The sequence below is a fragment of the Saimiri boliviensis genome, chromosome 13, assembly GCF_048565385.1.
Source record: "Saimiri boliviensis isolate mSaiBol1 chromosome 13, mSaiBol1.pri, whole genome shotgun sequence".
Classification (NCBI taxonomy): Eukaryota; Metazoa; Chordata; class Mammalia; order Primates; family Cebidae; genus Saimiri; species Saimiri boliviensis.
In genome coordinates, this window is record NC_133461.1 from 100,545,329 (window position 1) to 100,561,194 (window position 15,866).

Genomic DNA, 15,866 nt, shown 5'->3' on the forward strand with positions numbered 1-15,866 from the left:
GCCATGCATTTATTTGATGATTGTTTTAAGTTAAAATATCCTTCTTGTGGAGAGATCCAGGGAAAATATAGGGAATTCAAAATCAGTTGCCATGAATTCTGCTCTGCTTTTGACACCCTTTCATTAAGAGATCAGCTCATTAAAAATGCTCTTCTAATGCCTAAAAACAATAAATAATCCCCCATTTCTCCGTCTGTAGGGGAAGAGCTACTTGAAAGGCCTATTGATTTAATGGAAATTCTTGGTGTCATTTATAAGCTGACCCAGCCATTTAGAGTGATGATAAAAGGAGCTAGAGGTTTTATAAATTGAACAGGCCGAGTGCTTTTCTGAAACTGATTATTGATCCTGGTGGAATTGTGAGAGTGTGGATAAGGCCAACATCTAGAAATCATTAGTGTATTTTTCTACTCAAGTGAGTGGGTTGCGTTGAGGAAAGAAAAGTAGCATTGAGGAAAGAAAAGCAGAATTGACAGCTAGGCTGTAAATCAGAAACACATGACCTAGGTTTACTCTGACTTTCTGTATATATCCTTTATGATAGGAGACATTCTATAAGCATCAGGTTTACCAGAACAATTCTATGACTGTAAATGGCCAGGTGTCATGTAAGTGGAAGGGTGAAGCCTACAGATGACAGAGTGGCAATATAACAAATACACACATGCATGCATGCATACATACATACATACATGAATACATACATACATATATACATACATATATATTTGACATAGGATCTTGGTCTGTTGCCCAGGCTGGCGTACAGCGGCGTAATCATGATTCACTGAAGCCTTGACCTCCTGGGCCCAAGCAATCCTCCTCCCTTAGCCTCCAGTGTAGCTGGAACCAACGGCATGTGCCACCAAGCCATGCTAATTTTTTTAGTTTTTTTGTAGAGATGGTGTTTCAGTTTGTTTCCCAGGCTGGTCTTGAACTATTGGGCTCAAGTGATCCTCTTGTCCTGGCCTCCTAAAGTGCTAGAATTACAGGCATGATCCACTGTGCCCTGCCTTAAATATTCTCTTAATATGAAAATCATCATGTCTGAACACCCAGTATAAAGTATCTGCTTATGATCTGCTTAGATGCCACAGAATTCATCAGCATGCATTTATTTTTTCTGAATACATCTATCTTGAATGTTTTCCACTTGTTAGGAAGGACTCCTCACCAGATTGCGAATGCATGAAAATTTTAATTGGTTGTTTACCTTCTAATTTGAAAAACCTTCAGCAAGGATGTTCCTTTGTAGTAGCAGTGTTACATTCTGCTTTTGACTTCCAGATACCAATCCTTGTAACTAAACAGTTCATCCCTACCCAGCGCCCTACCCCCACCCCTGCTTTTTTATGAGTTTTGGACTTTTTAGTGTGGTAAAAATAAATATAACGTAAAATTTACCATCTTAACCATTTTTTGTTTTTGAGACAGAGTTTCGCTCTTGTTACCCAGGCTGAAGTGCAATGGCATGATCTCGGCTCACCACAACCTCCTCCTGGGTTCAGGGGCCTCAGCCTCCTGAGTAGCTGGGATTATAGGCATGCACCACCATGCCCAGCTAATTTTTTGTATTTTTCATAGAGACGGGGTTTCACTATATTGACCAGGATGGTCTCCATCTCTTGACCTTGTGATCCACCCACCTCAGCCTCCCAAAGTGCTGGGATTACAGGCTTGAGCCACCGCGCCCGGCCCCATCTTAACCATTTTTAAGTGTGCATTTCAGTGGTACTAAGTACATTCTCATTGTTGTACAACCATCAACACCATCCATCTCCAAGTGTTTCATCTTTCCAAACTAAAATGCTGTCCCCTTTAGATACTAACTATCCATTGTCCCTCCCCCAAGTCCCTATGAACCCCCATTGTACTTTCTGTCTTTATGAATTTGACTACTCCAGATATAAGTGGAGCCATACAGTATTTGTCCTGTGTGACTGGATTATTCCCAACATCCCCGTTTGGGTTCCCACAGAGATGATAGTGAACAAATCATTTACCGTGCTACAGTGGCACAGCAGGCAGAATAAACACCCAGAGTTCCTTAGGCATCCTAGGCACAGGCCTAGAGTTTCAGAACTGGAGAAATCAGACCCCAGCGGAATCACACACACATTTAATTTCTGTTTTCAATTATTCGATCCATTTTCCAAAATGCTTCCTAATTCCACCTCCATAATGAAAGAGGTCATTGTCACCTTTCGTCTGTGTGTGTTCTTGGTCTCATCAGTGACAGGATTAGAATCATGCTTTCTCACTCATATGCCCCATGTCTGCCCCCTTCTTAAAGCAAGGAGGAGAAGGAATGCACTTTTTATCTTGGGGCTCTGTGTCTGGTGGGAAAGCACATCCAGGATCTAGTGCAAGGAGCAGCTTAATCTCAAATGTTCTTGCTGTTTCCTGTTTTCCTGGCAAAGGATTAAAAGAGAAAAAGCAAAGTATTGTACAGACAAATATAGCACATGCAACTGGACACAAGAACAACCCTGTCAATGTTCGCTGGTTTCCTGTCTGAGTGGAGTAAGGATCAATGGGTATATATGCTTCCGGGTAGTGGGACATCCCGTCCCACCTTTATGATCAGCCACCCCTGACGTGTCATGTTCATGGAGTTCACACCAGCTCTTCCAGGAGTAGGGCTGGGAAGCAGTTCGCCAACAGTGCCAGCTATAAGTTGCATGTAAGTTACCATGAAACAGAGCAGTAGCGCCATTTCCAGAAGGCATCTCCTCTGTGTATGAGCATATCACACAGTAAACAGCGGAAGCTTTGGCATGCATAAGAACACTGTCATCTGGGACTTGCTTTCTGTTGGTTAGATCTGATTCTCCATTCTCCGATTGTTACCCATCAGTTTCTCCTCTTTCTCTTAGGTCTTTCCATGCCTAAGTCTTCCCTAGGGGCAGTGTTACAATACTGATATAGGATTGCCTCTTAGGGATATAGAATGGAAAGCAGTTTGAGACTGTGAGGTGCTAAAAATAACCAGGTAACTAATACTCATTGATTTTTGAGTGCATTTGGTTTAAGTGGGAGTGTTGAGAGGAATTACTTTAGAAAAATTACTGTGTAGTTCACTCATGAAAAAATGTGGTTTTGAACTGTACAGCACTTACACATGGATTTTATTTTTTAGCCAAATGCAGAGCAAACTTACTATATTCCTGGGACATGAAACCTGTGTAAAAGTACATGCGGGTTGTGCAGGGCTGCATGCCACATTCGAGTATGTGTGGATCTGGGTATGTGCTCTGTGGAAGGGAGTTCCTGGAACCAATCCCTTACGTATTCTGAGTGATGACTTATTTTATGGGCTACTAAGTCCTGCATAGCTTCCATGTCACCCCTTATGTGAAAACCTTACGGGAAGCATCTCCTGGCAAGTAGCATCTGAGGGGTTTAGGAGCTCACATTTACACTCTTTACCATTATGGTATCTCTGAGCTGACACAGCATGTTTGCCTCTTCATTCTCAAAATATCCTATGCTCTCTGAACCCCAATTTTAATTTCTACCTTTTTGGTGTTTCTACTATGCTTTTGTTGAGGTAGCCAGTCAATGTAAGTGAAGTCCTACAAACCTGATGTCAGGAATTTAGCTATTGCCCAGGTGTTCTCATTCATTCTTGCTATCATTCATTCTCTTTACTTTGTGCTGAGGTGGTTTTTTTTGTCTGTTTTTTGTTTTTTGTTTTGTTTTGTTTTTATGGCCATATAACCGAAGTTCTTCTCTCTGTAGGGCATTTTCCCTGAAACGTATATCCATTTGAAAGAGGCAACTGTGGAAGACCTGGGGTAAGTTCCAACCTAGGAAGACTCTCAAAAGTGGTGAAGATGTAAGATTATCATTAATGATCATCTTAAGGCATTAGTGCCTTATGTATGTTAATAGTTCTCTCATCTCAGGCCGGGCACGGTGACTCACGCCTGTAATCCCAGCACTTTGGGAGGCCGAGATGAGCAGATCATTTGAGGTCAGGAGTTCAAAACCAGTTTGGCCAACATGGTGAAACCCCATCTCTACTAAAAATACAAATATTAGCCAGGCATGGTGTTGGGCGCCTGAATACCAGCTATCGGGGAGGCTGAGGCAGGAGAATTCCATGAACCTAGGAGGCAAAGCTTGCAGTGAGCTGAGATTGCACCACTGGACTCCAGCCTGGGTGACAGAGTGAGACTCTGTCTCAAAAAAAAAAAAAAAAAAAAAAAAAAATCTCTCATCAGTTCTATGAGAGAGAAATGAAGAAAAACTTTTAATTGATATAATTCCTTCTTCTTTCTTCTATTTCTATAATTGTTCCTCCTTTGCATTACTTCTCCAGAATGCTAAAAGCAGAAGTAGCAAACCAAGGGTTTTTGCCTCTGTATTATATTTATTACCTCTTCACTGATTTTGTATGTGTTTGTGTGTGTGTTTGTACACATAAACATTTGGTACTCTGTCTGATAAGATCTGAGAAGCCCCCACTTTAGGATCTTTGAGAGACAGATGATTAAGTGACAGCCTGCACTTACCGGCTCTGAGCCTTGGATGAATCATTTAGCCTGAAGTATATTTTGGATTTTTCACAGCATATTAGGGGAAAACATTCTGGCCCTACTTGAGCTTGCCTTGAGATTCGAATGAGGTAACTTATGCAAATGTGTTCTGCAGATACTATCTGGTACATTTTGGGTATTCATATTTCTTGCCCACCTCGTTTGTCCTGGGAAGTACTGCCTCTGTGGCAGCTAAGAAGAGTGAGCTATTTAGTCTTTTGGGAGAGAGAGGTCACTTAGGTGGTGGTGAGTCTCTGGCCAGGAGAGTTTTGGAGGCAGTAAGGAGAGGCTGGGGTAGGACTGGGACCCTGGGGCTGATAGAGTGGGGCCGAGGAGAGAACGGACAGCTGGGTCACAGAGCCACACAGCCTCGCAGCTAGAAAGAGCATTCCCACCATAGTTCAACACCATCATTTCTTTTCTTTACTTTTTTTTTTTTTTTTTGAGTATGGGCAAGCTTTATTATATATGAAGTTGATTTCATAGAATTAGAATGGCAATTTTACTTAAAATTAACTCATTAAAAAGTGTAAATGTCACGATATAGATATGTTTTCCAAAACTCCAAAAGGTAGTGAAACTGGTACAGATACTGTTACTCGTCTTTGGACCAATACAACAACAGAATCGATGAATCTGGTTCCCAGACAAGCATGTACCACTTGCTCCTGTGCTGTAGGGAAGCGAGGATGCTGTAACAACAGAGGCATTATTCATGCAGTGACTCATGGATAGTTGCTCCTCATTAACACTGCTAAAATTAGGTTCACATGTTTTACTTCATGTGGGCCCTGATGCTCCTGTCTTTTCGTTTTTTGAGTAATATCTTTCAAGGTATTGCCTCATACACACTCATTGCAAAATGCATCACAGATGGGAATTGAAGCCTCTTCACAAAGCACACTCCTGGAAACTCATAGGTAGTATGCATCAGTGGTCTGTAACTGATCTCATAATATGGCAACACCATTTCTTTAGAACATAATTTTCTTGATTCCACAAGACGTGACAGGATAGGAAAACGCGTAGTTAAGTGAGAACAGTCTTGTTACAGGACGGTTATCTCCCAGGTGTATATTGCCAATTCTGATTTCCGTGTTGTTATTGAAGGGCCTTATTTTCAATCATCAGAACACATTGAAACTCTTGCTGAGTCAAGTCCCAAAGAATCCCAAAACAGTAAAAAAAAAAAGAAGGAAGGACCCGCCTACGAGGACACAGGTCTTCGTCACTCCAGACTCCCAGACACAGCACAGGGAGCAAGAAATGGCAGCACTGTCATTTCATAGACAAGTGGTCAAGATGTCCTCAAAGCCATATAGCTCTTTGGTGGCAAAACCAAGAGCAAAAACCAGGTCTCCTGCCCTGCTGGAGAAGTCCTCTTTCCAGTGGGCCACGGGCACCGTGCCCTGTCACCCGCCATGTTAGCGGAAATGCAGGTGGGGAGGCACATTACACCCATTAGGGTTGTACAGCATGCTCGTTACATTTGCAATTCAAATAGTAATTTTTCATGGTAAGCATTTCCCAGCTATTTTGTAAGTTACACTAATTCTAAAGAAATCTTACTTTACCAGAAATTCAAACTTAAGTGGGCCTCCTATATTTCTCGTTAAGTCTGGCAGCCCTACCGCCAGTTCCCGTTTGTTTTCCTGCTCTTGATTTCTCCCTTTTTCTTTTTGCTAATCGTAAAAATGCCAGAGAGGATTTATGTGCATAAACGTAGTACCTACCTTTATGTGAGTCTTCTGTGAATAAGCGAGGATTTTGTGAACTGTACGTTTTCTAAGTTGTGAAACTGCAGATGAGAAGAAACCATGGGACTTTTCCAGAAAGGGGTGCCGCCTCTGCATCCCCAACCTCCACCCTGGCCCCTACCCTAAGCAGGTCCTGGGTGGAGTCACAGCCCCAGGACACTTGTGCCACACACACCTATCCACGCAGCCTCCCAAATGAAACAGCTGTTTGGTGGAACTAGCTAAAATGCTGCATATTTTGCTTCCATCTGAGAATCACTGAAGCCAGCCTGGCTCAGTCATTGAGCCTCCTGGAGAAATCCAGACTGGGGAGGTCGAGGTTGGGATTCAGTTGCAGGAACTGAGCCTGTTTTGAGGACTGCACTGTCTCATTCTCCTTCTCCTCGCCCAGATGCTTGGATATGATAAAGTCCCCTACACAACTCCTGACCCCATGCCCAGATAGCTTTCTTCTCATCCTTGAGTGTTAAGGAGTCTGACCCCTATCAAGTAAAGCAGTGCCAATCAGTCTGGAGTAACATGACCCTCCTTTGGTTCTTTGTAGGCAGCACGAAACCGTGATTCCTGGTGAGCTCCCCCTGGTGCAGGAGCTCACTTCCACTCTGCGAGAATGGGCTGTCATCTGGCGAAAGCTCTATGTGGTGAGTTTCCCCTTGCGGCTTGGAGCCCCAAGGTCACTCTGGGTCCTCAGCCTGTAGCTCCTTTGCAGGGTGTTGGCCCCTTATTGGCTGACTTCATGGAGTGGGATGCATCTTTCCTGGACCACACAAAGGCTGGTAAGCAGGAGATTCTCATTTCCCCGGAGCTGGATCATTGATGTGGGGTAGTGGAGTAAGTGGGCATCATCATTCTAGCAGTCTTTTCTCAAGTGACAAACATGCTGATTGTGAAAGTAGTAATGATAATCATCACTGCAAACACTTACATAGTCTTTCCTAAGTGCCAGAAACTATGAATCCTTACAACATTCCTATAACGTAGGTGCCATTATTATTATCAATTTGTTAATAAGGAACCTGAGTCATGGTCTTAGCTTCTTCATGTATGCCACTAGACTGAAATTTGTCAACATCTCAGGGCTCAGCCACATGAAGATGACATTCTTTGCCTTGTCTCATGTACCTTACAGACTCAGAAACTTGAATAGTGTTAAGTCGTGGTCTGAGAATTGCCTTTTTTGGGCAGACTCACAGTATTCTTTCTCCCAACGCTATTTGACCTCAGAATGCTAATACAGTGTGTCAGTTCACAGGGAAATGATGAGGAACCAGCGCACCCTCTCCATGATAAACAGTAAGCACAAGTTATACACAGGAATCAGGACCAATTAAATCTAGCATTTAACAGGATCAAACTGAGAACAGCTGTGTTGTAAGAGACCAAGGATGTTCAAAGTTTATTGGCAGCAAGCCCGCCTCATCTCCGGCATAGAAAGCTCTCTTCTTAATGTTGGAATCCACAAAAACTTATTTATTTATTTATTTATTTATTTATTTATTTATTTATTTTTTTATTTATTTACTGAGACAGAGTCTCGTTCTGTTGCCCAGGCTGGAGTGAAGTGGCACGATCTTTGCTCACTGCAACCTCCACCTCCCAAGTTCAATCAATTCTGCTTCTGCCTCCCTAGTAGCTAGGATTATAGGCATGCGCCTCCACACCCAATTAGTTTTTTTATTTATTTTAATTTATTTTTTTAGTAGAGACGAGATTTCACCATCTTGGCCAGGCTGGTCTTGAACTTCTGACGCCAAGTGATCCACCTGTCTTGGCCTCCGAAGTGTTGGGTTTATAGGCATTAGCCATTGCACCCTGCCCACAAAGACCGTTTATTCTGAAGTTGCCTCTTTGCCTGGAACCTTTGTAATTAAGCATCACTGGGTCTTGCCTCTGTTAGTGGGCTCCAGTCTTTTGTGGCTCACCAGGAATTCCTATGGCAAATATATTTTCTCCTGTTAGATGTGTGCATGAGTTCAGAGAGGTCGTAGACCAGACTTAATAGTCTGGGAACCCTCCTCTTTTCTTCATGTGGCTTTGTTTATCCAAATTTTTGTTCAGCCATGTGTTGATTCATTTTAACTCTGAAAGGCCAAACTTAATGAGTCACTGAGAATACCTTACTCTAGACCCTAAGTACTGAAGGCAATAATCAAAGGCTTATTTTAGCATAACTTCTAAGAGTTCATGGAAGATATTTCATTTTCATTCAGGGCTGTGGTGTCCCTTGGTTAGTCACAGCATTGGAAATCACCAACCCCTTTGGTGGAAAAGCACACACTATTTCTCTACTTGCTCATCCTTCAAGACCTTGTTTCGGTACTTTCTTCTTCATATTGTATCTAAACACACCAATCTATAATCTTTCCCTCTGGACCATAGAAGCACTTACTGCTGAACACATAATCTGACCCTTGGGGCACACGGCCTCATAATAAAGGTGATCTTTTGATCTATTTACGTTTAGTTGAAGAGAGAAAGCATGTTAAGTTCCTAAATCACAAGGAGGATGGAGACACTACTGTCAGCCCTGTGGCCGTCATTGATCATCTTGCACTTACATTGAGAGTACTCTCTGGTTCTGGTTTATTGATAGGTTGGTTTGGTGGATGTAACAAGGTTGATGGATGAGGAATTGCATGTCTGTGGGTTGGTTCCTTAATATGTTCTTTCTGGAGATTGATGAGTGTTGAAATGCGTTAGATAATCGGTATTGGGAAAGGAGGGTTTAAAAAAAAAAGAAAGATTTATGAGAGTTGGGAGTATGAGTGAGGCTGCCTTTTTTTCTTGCTAAAACACAACTGGTGTGCCCAGTTTATTATCTGTGTCCTCTACACATCCACAAGTAATTGTGCCAGGTCAACCATTGAACAGAACTGAGAAAGAAGTGAATGAGGGCCAGGCTCAGCGGCTCAAGCCTGTAACCCAAGCACTTTGGAAGGCCAAGGAAGGCAGATCACTTGAAGTCAGGAGTTCGAGATCAGCCTCTCCAACATGGTGAAACCCTGTCTCTACTAAAAATACAAAAATTACTTGAGTGTGGTGGCTTGTGTCTCTAATCCCAGCTACTCAGGAGTCTGGGGCAGGAGAATCACTTGAACTCAGGAGGCAGAGGTTGCAGTGAGCTGAGATCATGCCATTATAATCCAGCCTGGGGCACAAGATTAGAACTCCATCTCAAAAAATAAAAAATAAAAGAAGTGAATGGGGATGAAGAATTAGGCCTCTTGTATTTTGGCTGCCAAAATCTCTTCGTAGTAAAAGGTGATAAGGTCTGGTTGAGCATATCCAAGGTGGGAGAGTTTCACAGTGTAGTAGCAGAATTCGGTTAAAAAAAAAAAAAGCTAAATATAGGTGATGGGGAGGAAGGCAGCAAACCACATTGCCATGTATGTACCTATGCAACAGTCCTGCATGTTCTTCACATGTAACCCAAAACCTAAAATGCAATCATATATATACATATATATATATGTATGTCTGTATATATATGTGTGTGTATATATATATATATATATATATATATATATATGCCATCCCTTCTTCAAGGGCAGCACATTTCCTATTTTAATTTAGATATCTAATAACATAATTATTTTGGTATTTGTGAATACTTTAAAATGTCTTATAGCTGCTGTTGATTGACTAAAAGACATTCATTGTAGGAATTCTCAATTAGTTGATAGGACTAAGAAACCTGCTTCTGCTTTTGATACATGCTCATCTAGCAGGGAATAATCCATCCACTAAGATTTGTTATTAAGGTTAGTGCAAAAGTAATTGCAGCTAGTATTAATTGCGGCTTTCTCTTTCTTTTGCCTGTCCCTTGCTAAACCATTGACAGTTCACTTCAGGCAGAATTTCTGAACTTCTTACTGAGAAATTTCTGTATCAGAGTAGCAAACCTCAATATTATGTTTCACGGGGAAACAAGTAAAAAGTATGCAAATCTCTAGCTTTCATGTCTCACCTCCTTTCACCCACCATACGCTTTTGTTGATGTTTTTGCCTTCTGATTCTGTAAGTTCCTTTAGTCCAGGTAAAGATAAATATAGATTTTACTAGTATGTAGCAATACTTGTATTATTTTGCTCTTGCATTTCCCCCTGTAGATTACAACACCAGGCACTCTGATGTCTTTAAAGACACCTGTGGCCAGCATAGTGACTCATACCTGTAATCGATCACATCCTCTTAGGAGATCAAGCCTGGGATATTATTTGAGTCCAGAAGTTTGAGACCAGCCTGGGTGACATAGCAAGCCCTATCTCTCAAAAATTATCCAGGCACAGTGGCACACACCTGTAATCTCAGCTACTCAGAAGGCTGAGATGGGAGGATCACTTGAGCTCCAGAGGTCAAAGCTGCAGTGAGCCGTGATTGTAGCACTGCACTGTAGCCTGGGTGACAGAGTGAGACCCTTTCTAAAACAAAAAAAGACACGTATGATGTGTTAGAAATCCCATATTTCTATAGCGCATTTCCTTGTTCTTTTCTTTTCACTCTGAGTTCATCAGAAATGTACATTGTGGATCCATAGTCTCATATGAGGGGAAAATGCAATCCACTAACCAGATTAGACCCTGGTGATTATTCTAGAAATGAAAAATATTTGTCTAGCTGTGATTTATTTTTAGCAGTTATATGGTAACCATGTAGAATAATCATAAATATGTCTTAAAGGGGAGGGCACTGTGTACACTGGAACAGAAATGACCCCACTTATCCAGAATAGAAGAGATGACTCCCCCCACGGTCCCCCTGTTCCTTTGGTATATTATTTTTGTTTTCTATTGGATTATCTTCCCCGGTGAGTGTTGCCCTTATGCTCAGGAGAGGAAGTGGGCTTTAGGAGGTAGACACTGAGCAGCAATTAGGAAGCTGGGTGTCCTGTGCAGGCCCAGTCCTAACCAGCTCTGTGGTCTTCGGCAAGTCACTTGAACACCTCAAGCCTCCTGGATGTTGTTCCTCTGCAAAAGCTGATGTAAAAGCTGCCTTGTTGGCCTCATAGAACTGTGAGAGTATGAAAAGAGAGAGCGTCTGTGATCTGTGCTGCTGGCAAGACCGTCAAGGACTCTGCCAATGGGAGCATGTGCTTTGATATTATCTTAGCTGGAAACAGTAGCCATTCTGGACACCCTCCCCCTGGGAAGCCTTGGCATAGCTCCCCTGTCAGCTGACTGCCTGCCAAAGACTCTGAAGGTCCCTTCTATATGGCCCCTTATCCAAGGCCACTTCCTTTGGAACAATCGTCTTAGGCAGAGTGGCCTTGAGCACTCAGCAGCAGAGCTAAATTTCTTACCATACATAGAGAACCTGCTTGGTTTCAGTTCAAGTCCAGGAGGCCTGGATCATTCCAAAATGCAGAGAAACTGCAAAGTTACAGCAGTTTCTGATGGGCTTTCCCTATATGGCTGTGCCTCAGTTGGAACTGGTTACTGGGTGTGTTTCTTGTGGTTGTTCAAGAAAGGAGGAAACAGTGTGATCAAGGAGGCCACCTGGTGACGTGCAAAGACCTTGGACATTGGAGTCACACAGGCTGACTGGTTCTTAAGTTCTGGCTTCTCCCTTACTGGGTTTGTACTTTTACACTCAGAAAAAATAACAAACCCAGTAATAGTTCCTGAAAATAAACAAACCCAAACAGAAAGAACTTGGATGCAGAAGGCTACTAGCCGATCCTGTACCTAAGACAAGTCCCTTGATCTCCTTAAGTTTTTGTGTCTTCTCTAAAGTGGAGATTTTATGTACTATATGCCTTGCAAACTTACTGTAAGACTTTAGTGGGATAATCTGTATAAAACCCAGTACCTGTCACACTGTGGTCAATACATGACAGTCCCTGACTAACCCCTCACAACTCTGTTCCTAGAAAGAGCTGATTGATAATGAGAAGTGTGAGAAAATAGCTGGATCACACGAGAAGATTTAGTGACATTGGCCTTGAGGTCATGTAAGGGTACAGTTGCCCAGCTACTGTGGTTATTCCCCATCTTGCAGCTTTGGGCAGAAGGGGTGGGTATTTTTATTAGAAAAGGGGTTTCACCACGTTGGCCAGTCTGGCCTCGAACTCCTGACCTCAGGCGATCTACCTATCTTGGCCTCCCAAAGTGCTGGGATACAGGTGTGAGCCACTGTGTCCGGCCAATCAAGTGAATCTAATCGCTAAAATGTGGTTTGTAGAAAGGACTGCTCTCCCCTCGTCTAAAATTTGCCCCCAATAAAGAACCCTGTGCCAGTCTATAGTTCTGGAAAACTCAGGAGCATAAAAAGTGCCTATAACTAGGGTAGGAGTGGGGGAGCTCGCAGAACACACTGAATGGCCCTCTTTTTTCATCATCGCATATCCAGGCAGTTTAAAGCTGCACAAGTCTAATCTCGTTGAACTGGTGGTTATGACCGGCTGCTGGAACCTAAGTTCTGAAGTATAAGTAAGCTGCTCTCATGGTTTGAAACCAGCATCTCATTGCTAGTTACCAAGGACAGAAAATTCCCAAAGCAGACGTTGTCCTCTTGTCAGGGCATTTTACCTGGGAGTTGCAAGCCTGGCTTCCATGTGGCTCTAACAAGAGAGCCAAGATAGGGTGTGGGACTGACTGACAGGCCCCAGACGTGGGTGGGGCTCTGGATGTTTTTCCAGTTTTGATTTCCTCTGACCTGGTTGCCTGGCTTTTAGGATTTCTGTTCCTTCTGGAGGCTAAAATGGCCTTTAACTTGAATGGTTTCTTTAAAAATCAGACCTTTACTAGTCAGACTGTGCTTTTTTTTTTTTTTTTTTTTTTTTTTTTTTTTTTTTTGAGAAGGAGTCTTGCACTGTTGCCCAGGCTGGACTGCAGTGATGCAATCTCAGCTCACTGCAACCTCGCCCCCCCCCCCCCCCCCCCACCGCCGGCTTCAAGCGATTCTCCTGCCTCAGCCATCCGAGTAGCTGGGACTATAGATGTCTCCCACCATGCTCAGCTATGGGGTTACACTGTGTTGGCCAGGCTGGTCTCGAACTCCTGACCTCATAATCTGCCTGCCTTGGCCTCCCAAAGTACTGGGATTACAGGCATGAGCCACCGCGCCCAGACAGACTTTGCTTTTATCTGACGCAGAGAAAAGGCACTAGAATGGATAGGAACCCTGTCTGGAGCAGTGGGAATTCTCTTCTTCTCAGGGTCCCTGGAGTCAGTGTAGCTCAAGAATACAGCAGGACCAAAACACCCCATCTGGACCCAGGTTTTGCAGCTATGTGGAAAAGGCATGTTGATTGCAAAGAAATCAATGTTGATTGCAGCTATGTGGAAAAGGCATGTTGATTGCACCAGGAAAATTTCTTTCAGCTCCAACGGAGTATGCAAGGGAGTGAGGAGTAAGATCCGAGTCAGAGGCCGTCAGTCAGGAAGTTGCCTGGGAGGAGTAATTGAGTTTAATGTCTCAGTCAGAGACTTAAAGACACTTATCCTGGGAATGGATTTTAGTGCCAGTCTATTTTTTTTTTTTTTTTTTACAGATGAGTTTACTCAAAAGGGAATAATTTGCCCAAAGCCACATGTCAAGTTAATGATAGAATTCAAGCTAGAGGCCAAACACCCATACTTTCAGCCAAGGCTATTTCCAAGTCATAAAATCTGCATGGCAGACGAAAGGTTGGTGAACAGAGTGAATATCAATTCTTTTATAAACTGAATGGTAGAAGACCAGAGAAAGCGTTTTTGACTGTGGTCTGCACTGTTTTTCTGTTTTTTGTTTTCAGAGATAGGGTCTCATTCTGCCACCCAGGCAGGAGAACAGCGGTACAGTCACAGTTCACTGTAGCCTCAAACTCCCAGGCTCAAGCAATCTTCCCATCTCAGCTCCCTCAGTAGCTGGGACCACAGGCATGTATTGCCACATCTGGCTAATTTTTTTATTTTTTGTGGAGACAGAGTCTTGCCATTTTGTCGAGACAGAGTCTTTAGTCCAGGCAGGTCTCAAACTCCTGGGCTCAAGCAGTCCTCTCACCGTAGCCTCACAAAGTGCTAAGATTATAGTTATGAACCATTCTACCCAGGCCTCTGATCTGCAGTCCTTGAGAAAATGAAGAATAGAGTCCAGATTTTCTGACACCCACTGCAGCAGGGCCATGATCTAAATGGCTCCTCAAATTTCTATAATACTCAATGAATGACTCCCGCTTTCTGCTCAGTATTGAAGGCAAAGCTGTTTTTTCTTGTGACTTTGCATTTCTCTCTAGACATTCTAAAAAAAGGAGAAAAAAGCTATAAACATTGTGAGGCTGAGACAGGAGGATCATGTAGGCTCAGGAGTTCAAGACCAGCATAGCCTACATGGTGAAACCCGGTCTCTACTAAAAATACAAAAATTAGCCTGGTGTGGTGGCACATGCCTGTGATTCCAGCTACTTGGGAGGCTGAGGCAGGAGAATCGCTTGAACCTGGAAGGCAGAAGTTGCTGTGAGCTGAGATTGTGTTACAGCACTTCAGCTTGGGCAACAGAGTGAGACTACAGGTATAAATATAAGGTATAAATATTTTTAAAAAGGTATAAATATCTGGACTAAAACTATAAAAATTGAGGCCTTGAGGCCTCAGTTAGCTACAAGTAGAAAAGAGAGAATTTATTCTAAGCAAATGCAGAAATGTCTTTGCTATCTTAAAAAAAAAAAAATTAGATTCATTTATTTTATGGAGTCTTTCTTCACTCACATTGAAAGCAGAGTATTATAGAGTGTTACTCTAAATTTGAGAGGTCAAAGTTTGTTTTTGAGTCTCTATTGTTTTAGGATTGTGCTGTCTTTTGTGGAGAGGGTCATAGAAATTCTTGGATGATGTGACAATGGCTGATAATGCAGAAGAGGCTGGAGTGGAGACAAGAGATAACTGAGAAGGCTTTTGCAAGAGGCGGGCCTGGCCAGTGTAGGATCAGAAGAGAAAGAACGGAGGGCAACTGGAGAGAAAATAGAGCCTCAGAGGAGCTTAGCCCATATATATTTTTTAATTTTTAAATTTTTTTGAGATGAAATTTCGCTCTTGTCACCCAGGCTGGAGTGCAATGCCGCGATCTCAGGTCACTGCAACCTCTGCCTCCCGGGTTCAAGCGATTCTCCTGCCTCAGCCTCTTGAGTAACTGGGATTACAGGTGTCCACCACCACACCCAGCTAATTTTTGTATTTTTAGTAGAGACGGGTTTTCGCCCTGATGGTAAGGCTGGTCTTAAACTCCTGACCTCAGGTGATCCACCTGTCTTGGCCTCCCATAGCGCTGGGACTATAGGCGTGAGACACCATGCCTGGCCAGCCCATGTTCTTTTGGTGAGTGTTTGCTTTTCTCTTTGCTTGTCCTTATATCCTTCCTCCAAAATCCATGAAGTGTTAGGGACCAGCTATTATGCAAAACATCTTACTTAGAACACTCTTAGGAATGTGTTAACAAAGGCCACCTCCTTGAAGTAAATGGGGAAATTGCTTCCTTTCGTGTGTTCTAGCTTGTCTCTTCATAACTCACTTGGCACAAGGAATCAAAGAAGAATGGCTGTCTTCATCCTTCCTTGGGGGAAGAACTTGGCAGACAATGCTGGTATGGACAG

The 15,866-nt window shown here is 42.9% G+C and overlaps 1 protein-coding gene across 2 annotated transcripts in view; it reads left to right on the forward strand.

Annotated features, from left to right (window-relative positions):
• DOCK5 (dedicator of cytokinesis 5) overlaps window positions 1–15,866 on the forward strand; it is a 224,933-nt gene that overhangs the window by 82,958 nt on the left and 126,109 nt on the right. The window contains exons 4-5 of one of the 2 annotated variants that reach the window (XM_074384078.1): window positions 3,742–3,797; window positions 6,843–6,939. In XM_074384078.1, coding sequence (XP_074240179.1) covers window positions 3,742–3,797; window positions 6,843–6,939 — 153 coding nt within the window. Of the gene's footprint in view, window positions 1–3,741; window positions 3,798–6,842; window positions 6,940–13,224; window positions 15,857–15,866 lie in introns of those variants that run through there. The other variant, XM_074384079.1, reaches the window with a different exon arrangement.